The following is a 22552-nucleotide window of genomic DNA, read 5'->3' on the forward strand; positions in this document are numbered from 1 at the left end:
GGAAGGGACATTCTCATGGGTGTCTTTGGCAATGGGAAAGGGCCGTAGTTTCATTCTAGACATCTGAGACTCAGTGTAAACTTTAACTGAAGTAGATTCTTCCCCACCCCCAGCTACCCAGCTCACCACCCAGCCAGGACTTTGTAGAATTACAATTCAACATTTACTGTTACTAATGCAACGCCTGTTACTTTCTGGGTACAAAGTCACTTGGTCCCCGCCCCTTGGAGTGCTGTCTGATCTGGGAGGCAAATCTCACAGTACTGTGATCAGCACTGTCACAGAAGCAGGTCCAGAGGGTGTGGGAGCAGGAATGGGACTTTGATCCCGTTGTGGGCATCAGGCAGCTTCCTGGAGGAGGGACACCCAGGCAAGGTCATGGTGTTTTCCAGGGTAGCTGGATGCCGGGCAGGCAGAGGGAGAGAGCAGAGGCGCAGCTGCAGGGGCTCTTAGGTGGTCTTCGCTGCCCCTCTTCCAGGCTTACTCATAGCACCAAGCAGCCGGTCTTCATCTCTCTTCTCTCCAACAAGCCCAGTCTCTCCAGCTGGCCTCCAAGTCCCTCAAGGGCTGGAGACTTGGTGCATGTTTGTATGTGAGAGTAGGAAGCAGCAGATCTGAGTGTGCCAAGAAGAGCTCCCTGCCCCAATGCCAGCTGCCGCCTTGCTTACCCTCCACCTGGTCCCTCACTTCTTGCAGTCTGACAGCCACCACTGCAGAGCTGCCAGTGAGAGTATAAGGCCCTCCTGGGGAGGTTCCGCTGGAAATAGATGAGTGGGGATTGGGAGCCAGAGAGTAAAGGGGGGAGAAGGTGGACAAGGAAAGGGTAAGGGTGAGCAAAGACACTGGAGGATTTTTGCAACTTTCTTGCCACTCTTTATCTTCCACTTCTTTGACCTCATGACACATGTAGAGTAAAAGCTCCTGAACAGACTCACCAGAGGAGGGAAAACTGTTTTTGAGGTAGGAGTGAAAGGTTCTGTAGTGGTGAGAGCTGGAGCCCAAGACCCAGTGCAAGTCCTGCTGTGTGTCCTGAGCAGACCAAGCGCCCTCTCTGGGCCTCCTGGCTCCACTCCTCAATGTGCAGCCTCGACAGGGTACTCGTCAGGGCCTCCTTTAGTCTCAGCCTCTGGGGGTTCTGTGTGGATATCGAGGCGGGAGGAAAGACTGTCTGCAGCCGGCCAGGCCTGGCAGTCTTGAACCTGCCTGGGCCGAAGCCAGGCGTGCGGAGTCACGCAAAATAGCCCCAGAGGAAGACATTGACGGCCAGCAGGAGCACGGCGTTAATGTTGCAGACGCTCCTCCAGAGCGGCTCCTCCGCGATGCTGGTCAGTTTCTGCTCCAGGGCGGCCTTCTCGGCGGCGCTCAGTGCTTGCTCCGGGGCCCCCGAGAGCCCGCAGAGCCAGCGCCAGAGCCACTGTCCCCAGGACCTGCGTGGGGCTGAGAGACAGGAGTCAGAGGGGAGGAAGACAGGGGAGCGGCAGAGCACAGGTGGGAGAAAGGGGATGATGAGAGAGCAGGGCCGGGAGAGAGATGGTGAGAAACCCAGGAAGGCAGCCAGGCGCACAGAAAGGGCAGGGGCAGGCGGAGCGGTCAGCTTAGCCTGGGTACAAGCCGCAGGCGGGGTGCTGAGCTAGGGCGTCACGCTGAAACCCCAAACTGTTGTATAGCGGATGCATCTCCGGGAGCAGGGTGTTGGGGGTGAGGGTAATCCAGCTCATCCCAGTTCAGAGCGCCCGAGGACCCAGTGGCTCAGCATTAGGAAGCACACTGCCCTGCGGTATAAACCAAATCCTACACCTGCACTTTCTCAGTAATGAGGGCAATATTTCGGCTCCCATCTGCCTTACCCGTTTAATATCAATAGTCATCTGGGAAGGGGGAAGGGTGATATTTTGAGGATTCCCTTAGAGACTCCATCCCAAACGAACCCCCAAATGGGGTCTTCAGGGACCCATGACCCGGTGTCTCTCTCCATCGCTCCCTTCCGCCACCCCACACCCCCCCCCGTCCCCCCCTCTCCCCGCCCCGTATTCCCTCAGCCTACCTCCAGGCTGCTCCCGGCCCTGGCTGGGGTCCTCTGCTCCTCTGGCCCCTGCGGGGCCCTCCCCAGAGGCCACCTCTGCTGTCCCCGCTGTGCTCTCAGGGGGCTGCTTCTCCAGCTCAGAGCGGGGGCGGTGCCGTGTCCACCAGGTCAGGCGAGCCAGCTGGAGGGAAAGCAAACAGTCTCAGCTCAGGTGCCTTTGGACGGAGGAGCCTGGTAGGCTGCAGTCCATGGCGTCGCGAAGAGTGGGACAGGACTGAGCGACTTCACTTTCACTTTTCACTTCCATGCACTGGAGAAGGAAATGGCAACCCACTCCAGTGTTCTTGCCTGGAGAATCCCAGGGACGGCGGAGCCTGGTGGGCTGCCATCTACGGGGTCGCACAGAGTCGGACACGACTGAATCGACTTAGCAGCAGCAGCAGCGCGGGCTGTAAGAATAAAGGACCCCGTTCCTGGGGGGCCGGCAGAGCCTCGTGGAGAGCACGGAAGGAGCTCGCGGCTGGAGGAGGCCGGGCTCTGAGACTCGACTCACCCGTCCTTTGAAAATTCGAACTCCTTGCACCTGCTCCTGGCCTCTTGCCAGGGGCCAAAATCTCAGCAGATCAGGCTGGGCCCCTGACCTCCCAGAGCTCACAGACAGGGAGAAGCAAGACTGGGGACAGGCAGACAGGCTCCCTGTAGGGTAAGGGAGTTAGAAAAGGTGAGGCTCGGAAATAGATAGGCACTTCGCAGGAACAGATCACCTTTAAAGGGGCGAGAAGGGGCAGCAGTCAGATTAGTGAGCTGCTGCACTAACCCAAGAAAAGAGTAAGTATATATAGGCATATATGTGGAAATCTACTGTCTCAAGGAGGCCTGTTCTTCTCCAAGGTTGTTCGGAGTAGTTATCTCTTAAAAGGCTGGGGCAAGGAATTCTGGAGATTGGCCAGAAGCTGTACCGGCTGGGAGCTGGGCGTAATCAACCTTAATGTCCTTTTTTTTTTTTCCTTCCAGTGAGAGAGTTCTTTGTTTTGCATAGAATGGTGGGGGGACCCGGAGGGAAGTTTTAACTCCAGGCTATTTTGAGCCATGTAACTTTCCTTCATGCCCCACATAGTGATTTCTGCAGTCAGGTGAAGGAGCTGACCCTAAATGAAACTGGCTGGCAGTGGAGAGTCACGGAAGACAGAGGCAGAGGAAAGAGGTTGAGTTCTAGGCTTTAGAAAGATCTCCTGGAGTGAACTGATGGGATCCAGCCTAGAGCCGGCTGTGCAAGTGAAACAAGAAAAAAGGAGCAGCCAGAGGTCACAGGAGGGGGCAGTGTCAAGGTTAAGGAGTGAGCTCTGCAGGCTATGATGACTGAGGAAGCAGGCAGGGGAGAGAGGAAATGACAGCTCACAGGGGGAGAGAGGAAATGACAGCTCACACAAGGAACAACGATGTTTAAGAAGCAGGAAGAAAACCCCATGACGATGGCAGAGGGGCAGTCAGCTGGCAGGAAAAAAATACAGTGAGCAGAAAAGAGGTCTCCAGGATGCAGCATGTGGGCAGTGATATCTGGTTCATCTCAGAATCCGCTTAAGGTGAGGACGGGGAAGTGGCCATTGATTTTTAGTTACAAGGTTGTTGGGCATCTTGGCGTGAGCAACGACAGAGGGCAGTGGGACACCAGCCAGACAGCAGCAGGATGGGAAGTAGCCGAGAGGGAAGCGAAGGCTGGGGATGGAGGCCATTCTTCACAAAGTTTGCTGCTGATGCTCAGAGAGGGAGACAACTGTATCTGGAGGAGACCAGGAGCCAGGGAGGAGATTTTTCATTGGGAAAGATTTTGGTGTGGAATGAGACAGCAGATAAAGGGGAAGCTGCAAGATCAAGGAGTGGGTGGAGATCATATCTGGAGTGAGTCCCCTGGGGAAGTCAACCTCTTGGCTCATCTGTGAAGACGCTGCTGGTTTGTAGGATTTCATTACACCAAAGGTATAGATTGTTTTGCCAACTCTAAAGGTAAGGAGTGTTATTAGTTATTTCCACCCAGTGTTTCAGGGACCAACTTTTGGCATGGGCTCTGTTACAGGCAGAATACTGTTCCCCCCAAATTCACATGCTGAAGTCTTAATCACCCCCTACTTCACAGTGTAACTGAATTTGGAGAGAGGCTCTTTAAAGAGGTGTGTGCTAAGTTCTTTCAATTGTGTCTGACCCTTTGTGATCCCATGGACTGTAGTTCACCAGGCTCCTCTGTCCCTGGGATTCTCCAGAAAAGAATACTGGAATGGGTTGTCATGCCCTCCTTCTGGGGAGTTTTCCAGCCCAGGGATTGAACCCACATCTCTTAGGTCTCTTGCACTGGCAGGTGGGTTCTTTACCACTAGCACCGCCTGGGAAGCCCCTCTTTAAAGAAGTGATTAAGGTTAAATGAGGTGTGATGAGTGAACTCCAATCCAGTGTGACTGGTGTCCTTAGAAAGGAGATTAGGACGCAGGCAGACATAGGGAAAGCATGAAAACAGAGGCAAGATGGCCATCTATGAGCCAAGGAGAGAGGCCTCAGAGGAAATAACCCTGCTGACACCTTGACTTCTGGCCTGCAGACCTGCGGGAAAATAATTTCTGTCATTGAAGCCACTCAGTATGTTGTACTTTGTTATGGCAGCCTGAGCGAACTAATGCCCTTTGCTCTAAAGAAAACAAAGTTTCAAAAGACAGAGCATCCTTGTCTGAGGACTGGCAAATCCATCAGCATGGCAAATCCATCAGCATGGGAACTGTGAGGGTTTCCAGCTGACCTTACTCTGCTAGATGGTTTCTTTTTTCATAGACTGGTTTCTTCAAGGTCCAACTCAAAGTGACCTTATCAGACCACCCTTCCCCTCCCCCAGGGGTGCCTGCCTCTCCTACTCTCCACTGCTCCCTTTGAGCTTGGTCCTTCTGTGCTTTCTCTTGGTAGAGTAACTGTTGGTGGTGTTGAGGTCTTCCTTTCCTCCTCCCGCTCCCCACTTCCCATGGACAGTGGCTGGCAGGGACCGTTCATCTTTGTAAGCCCAGGACAGGGCCTGGCCCAGAGTAACTGCCCACTGAGTAAGTTTCCAATCGAATGAAGTACTTTTCACTTGGAAATTAACAGCACAAGGAGCTCACCATCCCCCAGACATCTGTGACCACAGCCCAGTAGAGGGAAGGTCAATGGTGGAATTCCAGGCACTGCAGAAGGGGAGCATGGGGGCCTCACTCCAAGCACTCCACTTGCCTTTTCCTCAGGGATGGGAGCTGTGCAGAGGCTGACAGTGACGATGACGACGGCCGTGATCCCACAGAGGAGGAGCGCGAAGTAGAGGTAGTGGAAGTCCTTTAGCACAGCCGGCCTGTGGTCCTCCTCCCCGCAGGCTGGGGCTGGGTAGCAGAACTCCAGGAGCATGCGCAGCAGCCCCACCGCCAGGCCAAACAGGAGGCCCCAGAAGGCTCCCTGTGAAAAGAGGGCACACCAGGGGTGGGAGCCAGGTGGGAGATCCTCGGAAGCTAAAAGCCACAGGTTGTCACAATGTGTGCAAGCCTGCCTGAGTGAGTTCCCCATGAATGCTGAGGTGCTGTCTTATCCTAAAGGCAGGTGGAGTGATGTACTGGAAGGGACATGGGCTCCAGAACCAGACAGACCAGGTTTCACGATGGAACAATGACTGAAGTGACTCGACCTCACTCATGAGTAGTGATAAGCAAATTACTAAGGATAGATGTTTAATATTCAACTAGAGTGGAATCTTTGTAATCAGCGGGGAAAACCAGGATCTTCCTCCCCAAATTCCCATTATAATAAATCAGAATTAGAGCACTTTCTTTTTTAAAGAAAAGCTCAATTTCATATCTTCTCTGTAGCACTGTTAGACCCTAACCTACACATGTTTCCCAGGTATAAGGGTTAGAAGGCTTTTATTTTCAAAATATGAGATGCTGGCCCAGTTTCAAAAATTCTGGAATGAATAGACACCTCTAGAACTCAACTGAGTCCCGGTGTACACTCTGGTTATCAGCAGGGGGCCTTGAGCTCTGCAAACAGTAGACCCAGCAGAGGCCTGGCTTAGCTACCCCACTGAGGGAGGGGTCTCTGTGGTCTTCTTCATGATGACCCTGGGCTCTCACGTGGTCCCTGTGCAGTCATGTCCACAACGTTCCTTACCTCCCCCAAGGTACAGAAAATGGATTTGGGGCTCTCTTTTCCAAGCTATCCCAGGGAGTGACCAAGGTTACCCTCCTGGTGCCTCCCAGGATCTGTTAGATTTCAGTGCAGCTTCATGAATGGCACACCTGCACCCCTGTAAGCTCACACTTTGCTTCACCATCCTCTCTGCTGTTAACCTGCTGACATATAGAATCCTACAGTGTTAGAGATCTTCCTGTCCCCATGGGCTCTTACACACACTGACCCTTATGTCTGGAACACTCTTTCCTCTCCCGTTAAGCCTTCAGATCTCAGCTCAGATGTCACTTTGTGACCCCCTCCCAGGCATCCCATAGGTCAGGCGCTGCTGCTTTTTGCTCCCATAGCAGCCATCCTATTCGTGTATATTTTTTTATTGCTCAGTTGTGTCCTACTCTTTGTGGCCCCATGGACTGTAGCCCGCCAGGCTCCCCTGTTCATGAAATTTTCCAGGCAAGAATACTGGAGCAGGTTGCCATTTCCTATTTCAGAGAATTTTCCTGACCCAGGGACTGAATCTGCATCTCTTTCATCTCCTGCATTGGCAGGCGGATTCCTTACTGCTAGCACCACCTGGGAGGCCATCCTGCTTTGCTATCACCACATGTGGAATCATCTCTCCTCCTTCTGGCCCAGTGGTGGCAGACGTGAACTTTGTAAACCATTGCATCCCCAGAGCCTCCATAATGAGATTGATGTTTTTTGAGTGAATGAATAAATCTCGACCTGTTGCTGTGGATGGGGAGTTGGAAGCCTGGAGAGGGCAGTCAGGTTATGGGCCGAGTAGCTCTCCTGACCCTCTGATGTTCTGGGAGAGACAGGTGTGCTGCTGTACTCACAGGCTCTGTGACCCTCTTGCAGAAGATGGCTAGCAGGAAGAGGGCAGTGATGGGCGGGGCCAGGTAGCTGGTGACAGACTGGATGTAGTCGAAGAGCTGCCCGCTGTTGGAGCTTTGGATGATGGGGATCCAGAGGATGCTGATGATGACCAGGAACACCACAAACACTCTGCAGGAGAGCACAGGGCACTGTGAGGAGTGCTCAGGGCAGCACAGCAGGGGGGTGAGTGGGAACCAGGAAGGGAGAAAGGAGAGGAACGCGTGGTCGCTGAATCAGAGACTGATAGAAGGCCAGGATCACAGATGAAAAGATTACAGAAATTTGGATTCGTAAAATCCCAGAACATTAGAATTATAGAATCCAAATAAAACTCTAGAACTTAAAAATTAGATCCCTTGAAGGGGGTGTGTGTACCATCTGCTTTCAGGAAGAAATCCATACCTTTCCCCTTCATCATTCACCTCAGTAAAGGGCCTCTGGTTGAAAAACTGTTCTTGGGTATGTTGGGTGCAATAATGCATATTGCCAGGAGATGGCGCCCAATCCCCACTGATTGCTGAAAACTTGACAGGTGGGCAGAGATTCTGTCCTCTCCCAGACTTTCCCTCCCATTCTCTCTATATTTCTGGCCCCAGTAGAGCAGCAGCTACCTAATGGCCTCGCTGCCATTCACTCCCCTCTCATCATCCACCCGTTTGTACAATCGGTCCTGCACTCAGATCCTTCAATGGTCAGTCCCTGGGCATAGAGCTGGGGGTGCACAGATGAGTGGGCACTAGGGATCCCTTAGGCAGCCGTGGGCAGAAGGCATCGTGATGGAAGAAGCAGTGAGGGCAAAGGTAAGGAGATGGACAAGAGTAAGTTATCTAAACTCAAGTACCATCTACCAACAGGGAAAATGAACATTCAGAAACTTGAGTTATAGAACCTTAAATTATGAAGCAAAGATTTCAGAAAGGTCCTCTTTATGTAAACTATAAATCCCCAACTTAGGGAGAAAAAGTAAAAATAGCCACTAAGTTATGTCTTGAAAAGCATAAATGAATACCTATGAGACAAGGTTCAAAATTTTCAGCTGAGTATTCAGCTCTGCATCCTTTGGCGATGAACTTTCTATGAACATCTCCATCCACCCAGGTCCCTCATTGCATTACCTGTGTTTCTGCCTTTCTCTTAAACTGTGTGCACCCTCAGGGCAGGACCATATAAATCACCCCTGCATCCCCAGCACAAAAGTATGATGCAGGATGCCTGCTGAGAGTGAGTCTGATGGAGTGAATGAGTAGTCTTTCTGGTAGCCTGGGATGACAGCCGGAGCTGGTCTGGAAGACACCGGGGGTGAGCTGCTTGCTAACTCCTTCCCATCAACACAGTTCATCTTTCATTGATTAAATGCTTTGTCACCTTCTCTCATTTACCCTCTTGATCAGTTCCAAGATAAAGTTGAACAGGCAGGCAGGGAAGAGACTTTTTTCCCTCATCTGGAGGGAGGCGAATGGTCCAGAGTTGGGGAAGAACTTACCTGATGTCAGAGAGAAAGGTGGCACTAGGCCCCAGGTGCTCTGACTGCCGGGGCAGGGCCCAGACCCAGCCACATCTCCTTGGGGCAGGGCAGGGAGCAGAGGAGGAAAGAAGTCTGCCTACAGGGAGAGGACCCAGGAAGGATGGGCCAGCGCACCTGCCCACCACCATCAGCTCCTGTTCTGTTGCTTTCCAGCGGAAGCGCTGCCACACGTCAATGGCGAACAGGGTGCTGCTGCTGTTGAAGATGGAGGTGAGTGAGCTCATGAGGGCGGCCATGATCACCGCGATCATCAGGCCCCGCAGACCTGGGGAGAGACGAGGTGTCTGTGGACAGCTGGCCCGTGAAGGCCGATCTGCCAGGAGCTATAGAGGCTGCCAGCATCCAGCAGAGTCAGGAGCTCAGAGGAGGGGAAGGGATGGTGGAGGTGTTGAATGAGGTGCCCATCCAGGAACCCAGGAAACTCATAGAACTAGAGGCTGGTCCCAGCCACCCTCTGCCTCTGCCTTCCTCTGTGACCATGGCCAAGTCATCTGCCCTCCCTGAGCCTCAGTTTCCTCATCTGCACGTTAAAGGATGTGGGACCAGGTGAGCTTTAAGGTTCTCTTCAGCTTGGCCATCTCAATCTGGATTTTAAACCTGTAGACACTTAGTTAGTGGGCCCTGGTTGGGAGAAAGGTGATTATTAATTATTGAGGTTTTTTTCAGTGTTTTTTACCTTTATCATGGACACTATGGTGCCAGGCTAAAGCCCCAGCCTGGGCAGCAGAAAGCTCTGAGCTTTTTAAATTTTTTATTTTATTTATTTTAATTTGTAATGCAAACTTTAAAGGTTACTTTCCATTTACAGTTACTAAAAAATATTGGTCATATTCCCTGTGTTGTACAATGCATCTTTGAGCCTATCTTATACACAGTAATTTGCATCTTTCACTTCCCCACCCCAGGGTCCCCCGTTCCCAGGAACCACTAGTTCCTTATTTGTATCTATGAATCTGCTTCTTTTTTGTTATATTCACTAGTTTGTTTTTTTAGATTCCACATACAAGTGATAATATACCATATTTGTCTTTCTCTCTCTGACTTATTTCACTTAGTATAATGCCCTCTGAGTTCATCCATGGTGCTGTAAATAGCAAAACTTTGTTCTTTCCTATGGCTGAGTAGTATTCCATTTGTGTGTGTCTGTGTGTGCATACCATCTTTATCCGTTCATCTGTTGATAGACATTTAGCTTATTTCCTTATCTTGGCAATTATAACTAGTGCTACTATGAACAATGGCATGCGTGTATCTTTTAGAATTAGTATTTGGGGGATTTTTGGAGTATATACCCAGGAGTGAAATCGCAGGGTCTTATGGTAGTTCTACTTTTAGTTTTTTGAGAAACCTCCTTACTATTTCCCACAGTCAGAGCTATGGGTTTGTTTCCTGATTCTGCAAGTAACTAGCTGTGTGATCTTTGGACCAATCCTGATCCTTTCTGGGCCTGTTTTACACCTGTAACAAGGGAGGGTGGGGCCTACTGCTATCTGGTCTGTGTGATTCAGATGAGGAAGCACCTAGAAACACGACTCTCTGGCCAGATCCACCTTAGTCCTCCTTACCCTCAGTCCAAATGTTTAACCACCCCCTGCCTGCCTCCCTAGAAGGCTCAAGGTGTCTCTGATCTAGGACAGCATCTCCTCTGGGGCCCCTGCTTCTTCTCTTAGTTAATGATAAATTTCTGGCCTCTAACTGGACACCTCCAAGTTATCCCAAACTCTTCCTCTACCTTCTTCCCACCTCTCTCAGCCAGTCCCTCTGCGTCTGCTCCATCACAGCTGGGCCTCCACCCCACCTCCACTATTTCTTTTATTCATTTCACCTCCACCATTTCTACAGGATGGAGGGGATAACTCAACTTTCCTCCATAAACCTGCCCTTTTTTGTGTGTCCCCAATCTCAATATTACTATAAACTCAAGACCTGCAAGCCCTCTTTGGATCTGTCTGTCTTTCTTGTCCCTCAAAAGTGATCAGTCATTGAGTCTTGCCAATTCTGTCTCACAAATATCATCTAAACCCTTCCTGTCTATCCCTAAAGCCACTGACCCTAGCCAAGCCACCATCACAACCTGGACCACTGGAAATCCCTCAGTAATCATCTCCCTGCCTCCCCCTAAGCTGAACTCTCCATGTAGAGTGATCTTTCTAAAGCACACATCTGATCATGCGTGTGTGTGTGTGTGTGTGTGTGTGTGTGTGTGTGTGTGCGTTAGTCACTCAGTCGTGTCTGACTCTCTGCGACCCTATGGACTGTAGCCCACCAGGATCCTCTGTCCATGGGATTCTCCAGGCAAGAATACTGGAGTGGGTTGCCATTTCCTTCTCTAGGGGATCTTCCCGACCCAGAAATCGAACCTGGGTCTCCTGCATTGCAGGCAGATGCTTTACCGTCTAAGGTCCTAGAGAAGCCCCTAATCATGCATGCTGGCCTGAAACCCCCGTGACCCTCCACTGCCCTCAGAGTAAAGGCCATGCTACACAGTGGGGCATGGCCACCATGTCCTCCCCACAAAGGTGATCTTCATTCCTGCTGCATCTGAGTCCATACTGGCAATTTTCAGTTCAGACTTCATGCACGTTCTCAACCCTGGGCCTTTGCACATGCAGCCCTCCTCCCCAGAATGACATTTCCCATGCCCCTCCCCCTTTGTCTGACTAAGATGTCCCCTGGGACTAAGCTCTATTTCCTCTCCTCTGGAAGACCTTTCTTCATATTCCCCCAAAGTGGGTCAGGTGCCTTCATATGGGTCCCTCATCCCCACTATGTCCTCATACTGGTCACATTGCATTGTGCCTTCTACCCTGGAGACTGCATGGAGTCCTGCCTTTTATCCCTGCCTCTCCAGAGCCAGGGCACAGAGCAGTGGCCTGCAGATGCCTGTGAACATGTGTGTGTGTGTGTATTAGGAAGTGGGGTATGGAGGTAAATGTTCTCATTTTCTCTTCCCATCCATGTCCATCCTTAATGCAATCAATCTATCCTGGATAGTGGGTACTGGGTGATGCTGGAAAGCTGGTGTGAAGCATGCTGTGAGGGAGATGGACTTACCCACGGGCATGAGAGCCATGACCAGCTTGGGGTAGGCAATGTTGGAACATCCCACACGGGCCCCGCAGATCCCTTGGCAGATGTCGGGGTCCACACAGCCCACCTCATCTGCAGAAGTGATGGCAGTTAGACCCAAATTATTCCATGCCTTCTTGGGTTGGCTCAATATGTGCTTTCTGACCCTATGTTCACTGGTGACTCTGGCAGGGGCCAGCGTCTAGAGAGTCCAAGGATAGGCTGATGTTGGGTCTTGTGGTTTATTGGTATCTGGTAAATTTCTCAACCACATACCACTCTGCAAAGCCTGACAGACTCCTTTAGATTTTAGACCTTTTATTTTAACAAATAGTAAATATCGTTACAAGGCACCATGAGTGCCTCAGTTTGTCTTTCCCTTATAAAGAGAAAGCTGGACTTTAAAATGACATTCAGATACAAGTTTTTTCTACTGAAATACATACTGTATGTCAGACCCACAAAGCCTAACCTATTTACTATGTGTTCTTAATAGAAACAGTGTGTGTGGTCCCTGCTCTGGTCCAGAATGCCCGGAGGGGGACTGGCTTTTACCTGGGTACAGGGCCCGGCTGATCATGCCGGGCATGACGATGAAGAACATGGGCAGGATCTTCAGGTAGCCCCCAAGCACGGAGCCCCCCTTGGCATGGGACAGACTCTTGGCGGAGAGAGACCTCTGCACAATGACCTGAAAAGGCAGCAGGGCAAGCATGCCACCTGGGCTGGCTCAGGCTCCGCTCAGCCCTGGTGAGCCCTGGTGTGGTCACTGGCTGTGCCCCACACCCATGGGCACACGCGGTTTGCCCACAGGAGCCCTCCCAGGTGGTGGCGAGCTGGGCCAAGCTTGGTAAGGGCATCACCTGGTCCGTGCACCAGCACCAGGTGGCCAGCACCGTGAGCCCAAAGATGAGGCCTGGCCAGGGGAGGTCCCCGCTCACAGGGTCCCGGAGCATGTGGAAGGCGTCGGGCCGGGGGAGGTGACAGGTGGTGTTGGGGACTGTGACATTAGGGATGGCCTGCCTGTACCGCTCCTCCAGGCCTGGGTACCAGCCCACCTCCTGAAAGCCTGCAGGGAGAGACCTCAGTGAATGAAACAGCCCTGGGGCCCCACTGGGCTTGTCACCTATCCATCCCCCAGACGAATTCCAGTCCTGTGTGGGATCCCTGAGCTTGGAACTCGTCTGGGACTTGGGGATGAGAGAGGGAAGTGGGACTCAGGCTCAAGAACCTTGGTTTGGTGTAGAGAGAATCCTGTTCTTTGGGAGCCCTGCCTGGAGTGGGGAATGGCTCTGTGCTCTGCAGACCATGGAGGTGACGGCCAGAGCCAGATCAGAGAGGAGTTTAGGGAGGCAGGGATGTACTCAGGCCTCTTTCTTACCCAGAAACATGAGGACCAGGGCTCCCCCGACCATGATCACGGTCTGCAGTGTGTCTGTGTAGATCACGGCCGTGAGGCCCCCTGGGGACCCAAGGAGAGGGCTCGTCAGCACCAGGAGGGCCTTCCTCTCAGGGTGCCCACCCTGTGCTTGGCCACACTGGGGAGACCAGAGGACACACGGAGCCCTCAGCCGGTGGACTCTGGCCTCTGCCTTCCCCGCCCCTCGTATTCCTCCAGTCTGCCCGGCGGTGAGGCTGGTCATGGTCATAGGCCCTCGGGTCCTGCTCTTTCTGTGCTCTGGCAGTGGTTTTGTGATAAACCAAGTCCCGTCCTTGGCTGCGCTGTTAGCTCCCCCAGGAGGCCTCCCTTCCTTCCTCCCCACCCCAGCACCCATTTAAACTCCCCCACACCTTAGCCAGCAGTAAGTCTGCCTAAGCCCACATCTTGGGCATTCAGGCCTGTGTGAGGGGCTCTGGAGGAGACAGGAGAAGGCAGGCTTGTGGCTCTTGCCTGGGGCAGCCTGTGGTGACTCTGGCCCGGGTGACAGTCCCCCATTCATCACCCGGTTCCCTGCGGTCCATCTTTCTCTGTGTCTCCTAGTCTCTCTCCTGCCCTGGCTCTCTCGGGCCAGCTCTGCTTCCTCCTGTTTCTCCCCTTTCGGCCTCCCCTTTACTCTGATGCACTGTGTCTTTCCACCTTTTCCTCTGATTCTGCATCTCTGCCTGCCTCTCTCTTTCCCCCTCCTGCTTCTCTTTCTCACTCTCCCGGTCAGTTTTCACTCTGTCCCTCCCTGGACCTCTGTGCCCCTGCTGTCCGGAGCTTCCCATTCCACCTCTCCCTGTCTCTGTTCCCGGCACCTGCACCCGACATGACCTCCCCTTGGCCCTACCTGTGATGGTGTAGACGGCCGTCACCACCAGCAGGGTCACCGTGGAGAGGTAGAGGTTCCAGCCCAAGGCCATCTGGATGAACAGGGCTCCAGAGAAGATGTCAGTCTGCAGGGACAGGGACCCAGGAGTCCAGGTCACCCAAGACCCTCTGTGTGGCCACTGGGGAAGGTCTCCTTCCTGCTCAGTGATGCCAGGTGCTGTTGGCCCTCAGAGCACAATGAGGATGAGCCTTAAGTGACATGCTTGGGAGGATGGGCTTGGCTGTGGACACTGAGGAGCCGTGGGGATTGCAGAGCAGAGGGGCACACAGTTCTGAGCCTGAGAACCCTGTGATCCAGCAGCACTCCCAGAGTCCTGTACTGGCGGTGAAAGGATGGAGCAGCAGACTAAGGAAATGAGGCAGGAGTGGGGGTCAGGAGGAAGAGGCCACCGGGGGAGAGGGTGGGGACCCAGAGGGTCTCCAACTGCTCCCCGAAAGAGCACCAGCCCCCTCGGACCTGATGGGGCCCCAGGTGACCTGACAGAGCAGGCCCAGTGCAGATGACACAGATCCTGGATACCCACGTGCTGGGGTTTGTTGGAGGACTTGGGGTCACAGCCTTGGCCTGAGCTGATTTAAGGTTGCTTACAAGCATTGGTGGAAAAGAGGCTATAGTTTTTCCAGCCCTGGACCCAGGGCATGCTTGCTGGTCCCTTTCCTGAGTGTTTTGTGATCCATGACAGGGGCTCCAACGTGACAGAGCTGCAGGAGGCCCACAATGGGCCACAGGACCCAAAACATTCGATCCAGCCCCAGAGCTAGTGCAAATCGTTTGCCCTGAGTTTGTCTTCCAAGGAGGAATATGTCCTTTTTAATGTAACATTCTCGGTGCTGAATGAAGACTAATTTAATGGGAAGATAAACGACTGAATGAACTTGAAATTGTGAGTTCTTTGGATAGAGGGACTGTTATTCACTCAACAAACATTTATTGTCCATCTCTAATTACCCTGCTGCTGTGGGGGGAGCATGTGATGAAGGGGTGTGAATTCATCCTCCATTTCTATTATCTTTCTTCTATCCATCTAGCCATCCATCCATCCATCCATCCATCAATTTATCTATCCATCCATCCATACATATAACAACAACATGCTGTGCCCTCTACTAAGCATTTTCAGAGAGACATGATATGGCCACATGGGAACAGGTACTCACTGAAATCTTGGTGAAGATGTAGAGGATGAGAGAAAGGACAGACATGTACACCTGGATCCTCTGGCCCCCGAATCTCTTCTTCAGGTACTGCGGCATTGTGACCACACCGGCTGCAATGTACACGGGGACAAAGATCCAGCCAAGGGCCAGAAGCAGCCAGGTTGCCTGGGAGAATGGGAAGAAAAAGGGATCCATGTTCTAAATGCGGATGGAGGCGGGGGTGGTCCATGCAGGGGAGAGCTCTGGGCGGGGAAGTAAGGGACCAGAGGCCTGATTTCAGCCCTGTGTGACCTCTGATGAGGTCCATCAGGTCTTGGTTTCCTTATCTGTAAAATGGGTTTTCCATTTACCATGCAGCCTCACCAAGCACCTTTGAGGTTTCTCTTAGCACTAAGGTCAGGGACAGTGTAGGGTAGAGTGGGTTAAGACCCCCTCTATCTCTGAGAATCTTCCAGACCAGCTTCCTTACATTCCACTCAAAGCCACCCACAGCAAGGCCTCCAGCAGCCCCCGTCCCAGCTAGGCCGATGAACAAGCCGCTGCCCACATTGCTGGACATCAGAGATGCTCCAATCTGCAAGGCACAAGTGGGGTCAAGGGTCAGGGGTCAGTTTTCATCTGAAACAAATTGGAGTCAGGACTATGAGCTTCAGGATCTGGGAAGGAGGCAGAGAGAGCAGAACCTGAACTCATAAATGTGAGATCAGAGGAAGGAGAGGAAATGGGGGAGCAATGAGGAGGCCAAACAGAACAGACACATATTAGGCACTTACTGTATGTTGGGCACTGTGCTGGGCATTTTATATGCACTAATACACTCAATCTCCACAAGTATTTGGAGGGATGGGTACTAATCTTTCCACTTTACAGAGGAAGGAGTTAATGTTAGGAGAAATGAAGTCACTGCCTCCAGGCCACCCAGGGATTTGAGAAGCAAAGTGGGAAAGAAGAAAAGACAAGGGAAGCAAGGTCCATTAAGAAGCTCTGCTCTGTGGCCATGGGTCTAAGGGCCTCTGGAGAGAAGAAGGCTAAAGGGAGAAGGAGAGTCCCATGAGAAGGATGGGGGAGGCCCTCTGCCACCCCTTTCCTGCAGACTCCAGGGGAGGGTCAGCCTCCTCCTCCTCCAGGGGAGGAGCCACGGGGGCTAGGCACAGGCTGGGCCAGCCTCTGAGTTAATTTTTCTCCTGGAGGCAGCCAACTACTCTGAGGCAATGCTGTTAGCCAGATAATGATGACAGTCATAGCAGTCTGTACACAAGCAGCATTGCCAAGTGCCAGGTTCTATTCTAAATTTAGCAACTCAGTGACTCCTCATGACAACCCCAGGAGGAAGGTTCTGTTATCATCTCCATTGTTCTCAGGGAGACTGAGGCACAGGTAAATAACTTGCTCAAGTTCCAGAACTAATCAGTGACGGAATGAGGATTTCGACCCTGGCCATCTGCTACAGTAACCACTGCTTGATGGATGCGAGGCAGTTAGTAAGCATTCATTAGGGTTATCTTTTATTATTAGACAGGATCATTATTGGTAAGAGGAGGGGCTGCGGGCTGGAGGGGAAGAGCCAGTCTTGGACCCTGTGTCACCTTACTAAAATTGCGGCGCTGGGTAGTAGAAAGTGAGAAGGGAAAGTACTGAGACATTCAGAGAAGAGGCAGCCGTGCAAGGCACAGCAATAATGACCCGTCTGACCTAGCTGAGGACTTTGAGCCACCTGCTGCCCGCGCATACTCCCTCCCTCTGTCTGGTGGTCCTGGGATGCTGCGGCTGGGCTGGACCCCTGGCCAGAGCACAGAGCACTGGGCCTTCCACTTTGGAGGAAGAGGCTCCCCAGGCTGCTCTCAGGGTAGCGAGGTGTCTTCACCTCCACCCTGCCCGGGGCTCCTAACTCATTCACAAGGTCATCAGGGGACCCCCAAGGCCCCTCTGAGACAAGGATTCTGCTGCTCCCTCTGCTCTTAACTCCCAGCCACACAGCTCTCAGGACACAGGGAGGGGAACCAGGCACTTCTTGGGACTGGCTGAGTAGGGAAGCAGGCAAGTTGTTGGACAGTCATCACAGACACCAGAAACACACATTCCAGCGGGGCAGAGGGACCGAGAGTCCTCATCCGCGGCTGGTTCCGCCCCAGAATCAGACTGAAGCTGCTCTCAGCACAGGTGGCTCAGCTCCAGCCCTGTCTCCCAAGGAGGGAGCCCCACATCCTCTTTCCCACAGGGTGCACATTCCCAGGCCTGGCTCCACCTCCATCTTTGGGGCACCCCATCCTGCTTGAAGCCTTGGCTTTCCTCACACCCCAGAGCTCTGTTCTCCGCGGGACTGAACATCCAGGCCAGCCCCTGCTCACCCTCCTGGATGGACCCGAGGAGATGTACTGGTCCTCTTCTGTTCTTCTCACAGACTCACTTCCAGGGCTGCAATTTAGGGCTGGGGGTGGGGGCACAAGCTGAGCAGAACGGCCTCCAAGGGGTTCTCATTATTCTGGTGAGGGGCTGCTGGCAGCACCAGTGACCCTGCCCCTGTTCCTGTGAACTGCCAGGCCCAAAGACCCCCCATCCCTAGGGATTCTGTCATACTCCTGCCTGCACCTCTCCTTGTCCCAGACACCGAAACTTCCAGAGAGCCCTGTGGGCCTCCTGGGTTCCTCTGCTCTTTGTTGAGTATGAGACTGCTCTTTGGGTGGGGAGGCTGGTGAGAATCAAGACAGGGGTGTGAGTATGTGGGTGTGGTGAGTCCACGCACGCACATGCTGTGTGTCAGACATGCCTGGGCACTGCCCAGCTTCAGTGGTCCCCAGGGGCTGACTTCTCCACTGTTAGTTTTGAGGCAGGGCTCACCTCCCTCCATCTTATTTCAAGAAGAGGAAGCTAGCCTGGAGGACCAAGAGGAGCAAGTGGGGAGGCCTGATGGGAGGGCCTGGGCTTCACAAAGACCTCAGGATGGTGGAATTTTACTTCTAGGACTTCCTTCCCTGAACTGCAGTATTTATGTGTCGCTTTCCCAAGAAAATCTTTCCTAAGCCCACTTTCACTGTCCAGAGGATAGAGGTCTCCTCCATGCACTCACAGGCCCCATGCTCCCCTCCAGCTGAGCAGCCATCAAGTTTTTTAGTCTGTCTGCCTGGTTCAGCTCTGAGCCCCTGTAGAGTGAGAACACTCTGGGTGGGCTCTGTAGGCCCAGCATCCTGCCCGGGACCCACACTTAGGAGGCACCCGGTGGACGCGGGTCCCAGCTGTGCATTTGCAACATCTCTCAGGTTGCCAGGTGTCTCTGGACCTGAGGGAAGAAGTCCAGAGCCAGGAAACCACTCGTAGGCTGTAGTCTTGGTCCAGGTGGAAGGAGATGAGGTGGGACTGGGAGGTGGGGGAAGGGGAAGGAGGAAGGTGAACTCACTGGCCACCAGCTCATGGACCTCCCCGCCAGGAAGTAGCCGCCGATGGTCCCCCGGCTCGCACGAATGGACGACTGGAAAGGAAACAGCAAGAGTGAGGAAATCCCGAATCTCCCTAGGCTCTACCCTCTGCCCCAGATTCCCTGCCCTTTGGTTGCTGACACTGTGGGAACATGGGGTGGGAACCGAGGCTGGAGATTTCACCATCTTTAAGCTATAGGGCTTTGGTGGGGTCAGCTGCTCTCTCTGGGCCCCCCTGCTCATCACATCACCCACCAGGACTGGTGTGAAGAACAAAGGAGCTAATGGGGAAGGGGGTGCAGGGTTGGAGGTGGGGTGGGATGTGTGAAATGCCCTACTGAATGCATGGCACTGTGCATGCACCCAGATTATTGGCATATCCTCTTGTGCCCTATCCTGCCCTCCACCCCATCAACATATTGCTTCAGGAAGTGAGTTGGGATCTCATCCTCAGGCTACCGTGATGGGGAGACTGCCCTGCTCCCTCCACCCAGCCACATTCCCATCCTGGGGGCTGGGAGGACGCAAAGCACTTGGTCCCCAGAGAGAGGCAGGGCTCTGCCAGGAGTGGGAATGGCGGGGCTGGGGGGGATCTCCTGCCCATGCCTCAAGTCAGATCACATCACTGAGGCTCACTCAGGACCCTGGAGCAAACACTGTCCTGCACCAGGAAGGGGTCAGTGGCTGCCTGCTTGAAGAATTACTCTGAGGACTGAAAGGGAGTAAGGAATGAAGGAACTTTCTCTCAGAATGCAGAGACAGGGTAGAGGGTAGGGGGGATAAATTTAAAGCCATTATTAAGATGTGAGAGTTGGACTATAAAGAAGGCTAAGTGCCAAAGAACCGATACTTTCGAATTGTGGTGCTGGAGAAGATTTTTCAGAGTCCCTTGGACTATAAGGAGATCAAACCAGTCAATCCTAAAGGAAATAACCCTGAATATTCATTGGAAGGACTGATGCTGAAACTCCAATACTTTGGCCACCTGATGGGAAGAGCCCACTCATTAGAAAAGACCCTGATGCTGGGAAGGATTGAAGGCAGGAAGAGAAGGGGATGGCAGAGGATGAGATGATTAGATAGCATCACTGACTCAACGGATGTGAGTTCAATCAAACTCCGGGAGATAGTTAAGGACAGGGAAGCCTGGCGTACTGAAGTCCATGGGGTCACAGAGAGTCGGACATGACTTAGTGACAAAACAAATTAAGATGCTGAAGACAGTAAATGTCTGGTTGAGTCTACAGACATCAGAAATGCCTGAAGGACTGGAAGAGAGAAGGGAAATTGAAAGAAGCATCTCTTCCCCTGAGAGAAAGACATATATTTCTAAGTAGGGCAGGACTGCTGTGCAGGGCCTGAGGCTTGTCAAGCCTTTGCTTGGACTTTCTGTGTCACCCCTGGTCCTCGGGAAGGAAAGATGAACAGGAAGAATTTACATTACAGATGAGGAAATTGGGGTCCCCAAATGGGAAGCAATTTGTCCAAAGTCATGAAGGAGAGGAGCTGGTGCTTCTCAGGGCTGTGGTCTCCTGGGAGCCACCGAGCCTGTTTGCCCCGGTCTTCCTCACACACCTTGGGAAGCAGGGACTGCTTGTCCCACTTTACAGATGAGGAGACTGAGGCCCAGAGAGGGTTCTTGGCCTTGCCACAGCCTCGTAAGTGACCAGATGGGACTCAGATCCCTCTCTGCCTCATAGTGGAGTCTAAAAGTGCTGGCATTTCCCTGGATTGCTGCAGAGACAATAGGGGTCATTTATGGCTGCAGGCTGTGTGTCGGGCACTGTACCAGATCCTTAAATGTGTCATGTTCCTAAACCAAGTAGTCCTTTTTATTCTCATTGTCTGGGTGAGAAAACTAAGGCTCTGTAGTATATTTCCGGGGTCATGCTGCCCTAACTGTTAGAGATGGCATCTGAACTCAGGGCTCCCTGTCCTCCAAGCCTGGCCCCCATTCATGGCACCGAGGCTCCGGTGAACACTGGAGACCAGAACCCATTGGGAACCACCTGGCTCCCTTCCCATGAGCACACTTGCCCTAGCTCTTTTAGAAAGCACAGCTCCATGCCTAGATGCTATCCAGTGGAAGGTGTGGTAGGGTCAGGAGTCAAGCAGTCACAGAGTTGGGGAATCTGGCATGAGGAAGAGGGCAGGAATGGGACTCAGGGGGCCAAGGGTGCATGGGGTCAAAGGCATCAGATTCACAGAGACAGGGAGTCCAGAGATTGGGGTACAGGCCTGGCCTGCCTCGGGTCACTGTGTGAGCTCAGACAAGTCACAACCCTCTCTGGGCCTCAGTTGCCCATCTCTAAATGGAGGGGTTGAGAGAGTGATCCCCCCTTAAAGTCCTTCTACAGTGGTCCCTGTGCTTCCCAGACATGCCTGCCTTCTGCCCACACCTGTCCCCAGCTCCACGACCAGCCACAGATGAGATGGTCTCTGACTCCCCTGCCAACCTCCAACCTCCAGGCTACTCACCCAGATCCCTACTCCGATGACGAAGACAAAGTAGACGACCAGGACGACGATATCGTAGGTGTGCAGGCTGACTCCGGGACCTGGCGCTGAGCGTGGAGCTGTCGCAGTGCTGACCCCATTTCCCGAAGCTCCAGGCCCCATTGCTGCCAGCTCTGTGCTCATCTGCTAGTCAGTCACAACCAGACTGGACTTTGAGGTGCTCCTGGCTTCATTCCTTTCCTGTAATGATTAAACAGGCCCGAGCAACATTGGCTGCTAAGCCATTCCTGAGCCCCACTGGCACATAAAGTCCTGATACTCCCGCCCCTTTCCCCTAACTGCCAGCCCCAGGCCTCTCCCTTTCCCTGCAAACACACACACACACACACACACACACGCACACTCCCACCCCAAGAGGAGCAGGAGTAGGAGGAAAAACAGGAGGAAAAGAGCAGGGTCTTGGCAACCTGGACTGGGCAGGGCGTGGGGGGGAGACTTCAGAGTCAAGGTGTTCAAGGTCATGCTTATGTGAAGAGGAAACTGAGACCCAGGAAGGGAAAGGGACCCTGGAAGTAAAGGTGAATCTTGGCCTGGAGTTGGGGTGTCTTAACGGTCAGATCCATGCACATTCCTTATGCCCAATGGAAGAGATGCAGGGAGAAGGAGGGGTCTGCTGTGACCCTTGCAAAGTGTCTACCATGTCAAGTGCTCCTACCTCCAACCCACCCAGGTGTCATTTCCTTTTTTCAAGATGTAGGAAACAAGCCTGGGCAGAGACATGGTCTCCTCCAAGCTACAGAGCAAGGCTAGGATTCACACCTGCTGCGTCTACACTCCTGCCCTGTGCTGTGACAAAGGAGTGCTCCAGGAAAGGACAGAGGGCCCTCCCAGGTCCAGGGAGAGATGCAGATGCCCTGAGACAGGGAGTCAGGAGACAGAGGCTCAGACCAGGCCTGAGGCCTGCGCAGCCTGCTTTTAAGTTCCAACTGCACGTCTCCAACAACAGGCTGACCGTGGGCATGTTGCTCAGTGACTCTGAGCCTGGTGTCCTCCTCAGTGAGGCCTCACATTGCCACTGAGTTTGGGGTGCTCTCCTGAGAGCCTCTGCAAACCCTGAGTGATTGCCTGCTCTTAGGGGGGGTGCCACACCAAGAAATGAACATGAACCACCAAGGGGCCCAGGCACCAGGCACACAGGTGTGCCCGTACTGCCTTTTTAAAGTTGCTGAATTTGGGATATTTCAGTCTTGGGAGCGTCTGCTCTGCATTTGGCTGCACACTCAGGGGCCAGGGATCCAGGCCAAGGGAGCAGGGGGCCCTATTCACTACCATCCACACCCAACCCAGCATCCTATGAAGATTCCAGGCCTGGGTGTAGAGGGCCAGGCCCGCTTCCCTCCCTGTTTGGAGAAAGGGAAGTAAAATATAGCTCCTGGGACACCCCTCCTCCTAGCTCCTTGGACCCCTGGCTCAGAACATCAGGCATAGGCCATGCTGAGCTCAGGAGCAGGGCCACTGCATTGGGA

General features: G+C 53.0%; 2 protein-coding genes across 10 annotated transcripts in view; one reads left to right on the plus strand and one right to left on the minus strand.

Annotated features, from left to right (window-relative positions):
- Window positions 1-850: 850 nt before the first annotated feature.
- On the minus strand, window positions 851-21209 carry SLC5A9 (solute carrier family 5 member 9). Its single transcript, XM_081485163.1, has 14 exons — window positions 21048-21209; window positions 18551-18622; window positions 15626-15730; window positions 15157-15321; window positions 13958-14063; window positions 13069-13149; window positions 12551-12756; window positions 12243-12378; window positions 11673-11780; window positions 8733-8883; window positions 7054-7222; window positions 5270-5485; window positions 2045-2204; window positions 851-1437 (listed from the first exon to the last, which is right to left on the minus strand). The coding sequence occupies exons 1-14, from the start codon at window positions 21207-21209 to the stop codon at window positions 1229-1231; spliced, it is 2046 nt and encodes a 681-aa protein (XP_081341289.1). The 3' UTR covers window positions 851-1228.
- LOC145504416 (selection and upkeep of intraepithelial T-cells protein 7-like) overlaps window positions 3401-22552 on the plus strand; it is a 74499-nt gene continuing 55347 nt past the window's right edge. For 2 of the 9 annotated variants that reach the window (XM_081485175.1, XM_081485174.1), the window contains exons 1-3: window positions 3427-3606; window positions 5281-5356; window positions 8772-8828. The gene's annotated coding sequence lies outside the window, so the exon portion shown is untranslated. Of the gene's footprint in view, window positions 3607-5280; window positions 5357-8771; window positions 8829-22552 lie in introns of all 9 variants that reach the window. The other 7 variants (XM_081485164.1, XM_081485167.1, XM_081485168.1 and 4 more) reach the window with 7 other exon arrangements.

This window comes from Giraffa tippelskirchi, chromosome 5, assembly GCF_054371585.1.
Source record: "Giraffa tippelskirchi isolate mGirTip1 chromosome 5, T2T-mGirTip1v1.2.pri, whole genome shotgun sequence".
In the NCBI taxonomy this organism is placed as follows: Eukaryota; Metazoa; Chordata; class Mammalia; order Artiodactyla; family Giraffidae; genus Giraffa; species Giraffa tippelskirchi.

Coding starts and splice junctions, on each gene's coding strand:
- SLC5A9 (XM_081485163.1), bottom strand. CDS start 21,209: ATGAGCACAGAGCTGGCAGCAATGGGGCCTGGAGCTTCGGGAAATGGG. Junction 13,150..13,957: donor GGCCGTCTACACCATCACAG/GTAGGGCCAAGG, acceptor TTGGGTCCCCAG/GGGGCCTCACGGCCGTGATC. Junction 8,884..11,672: donor CATGGCTCTCATGCCCGTGG/GTAAGTCCATCT, acceptor GTCTCTCCCCAG/GTCTGCGGGGCCTGATGATC.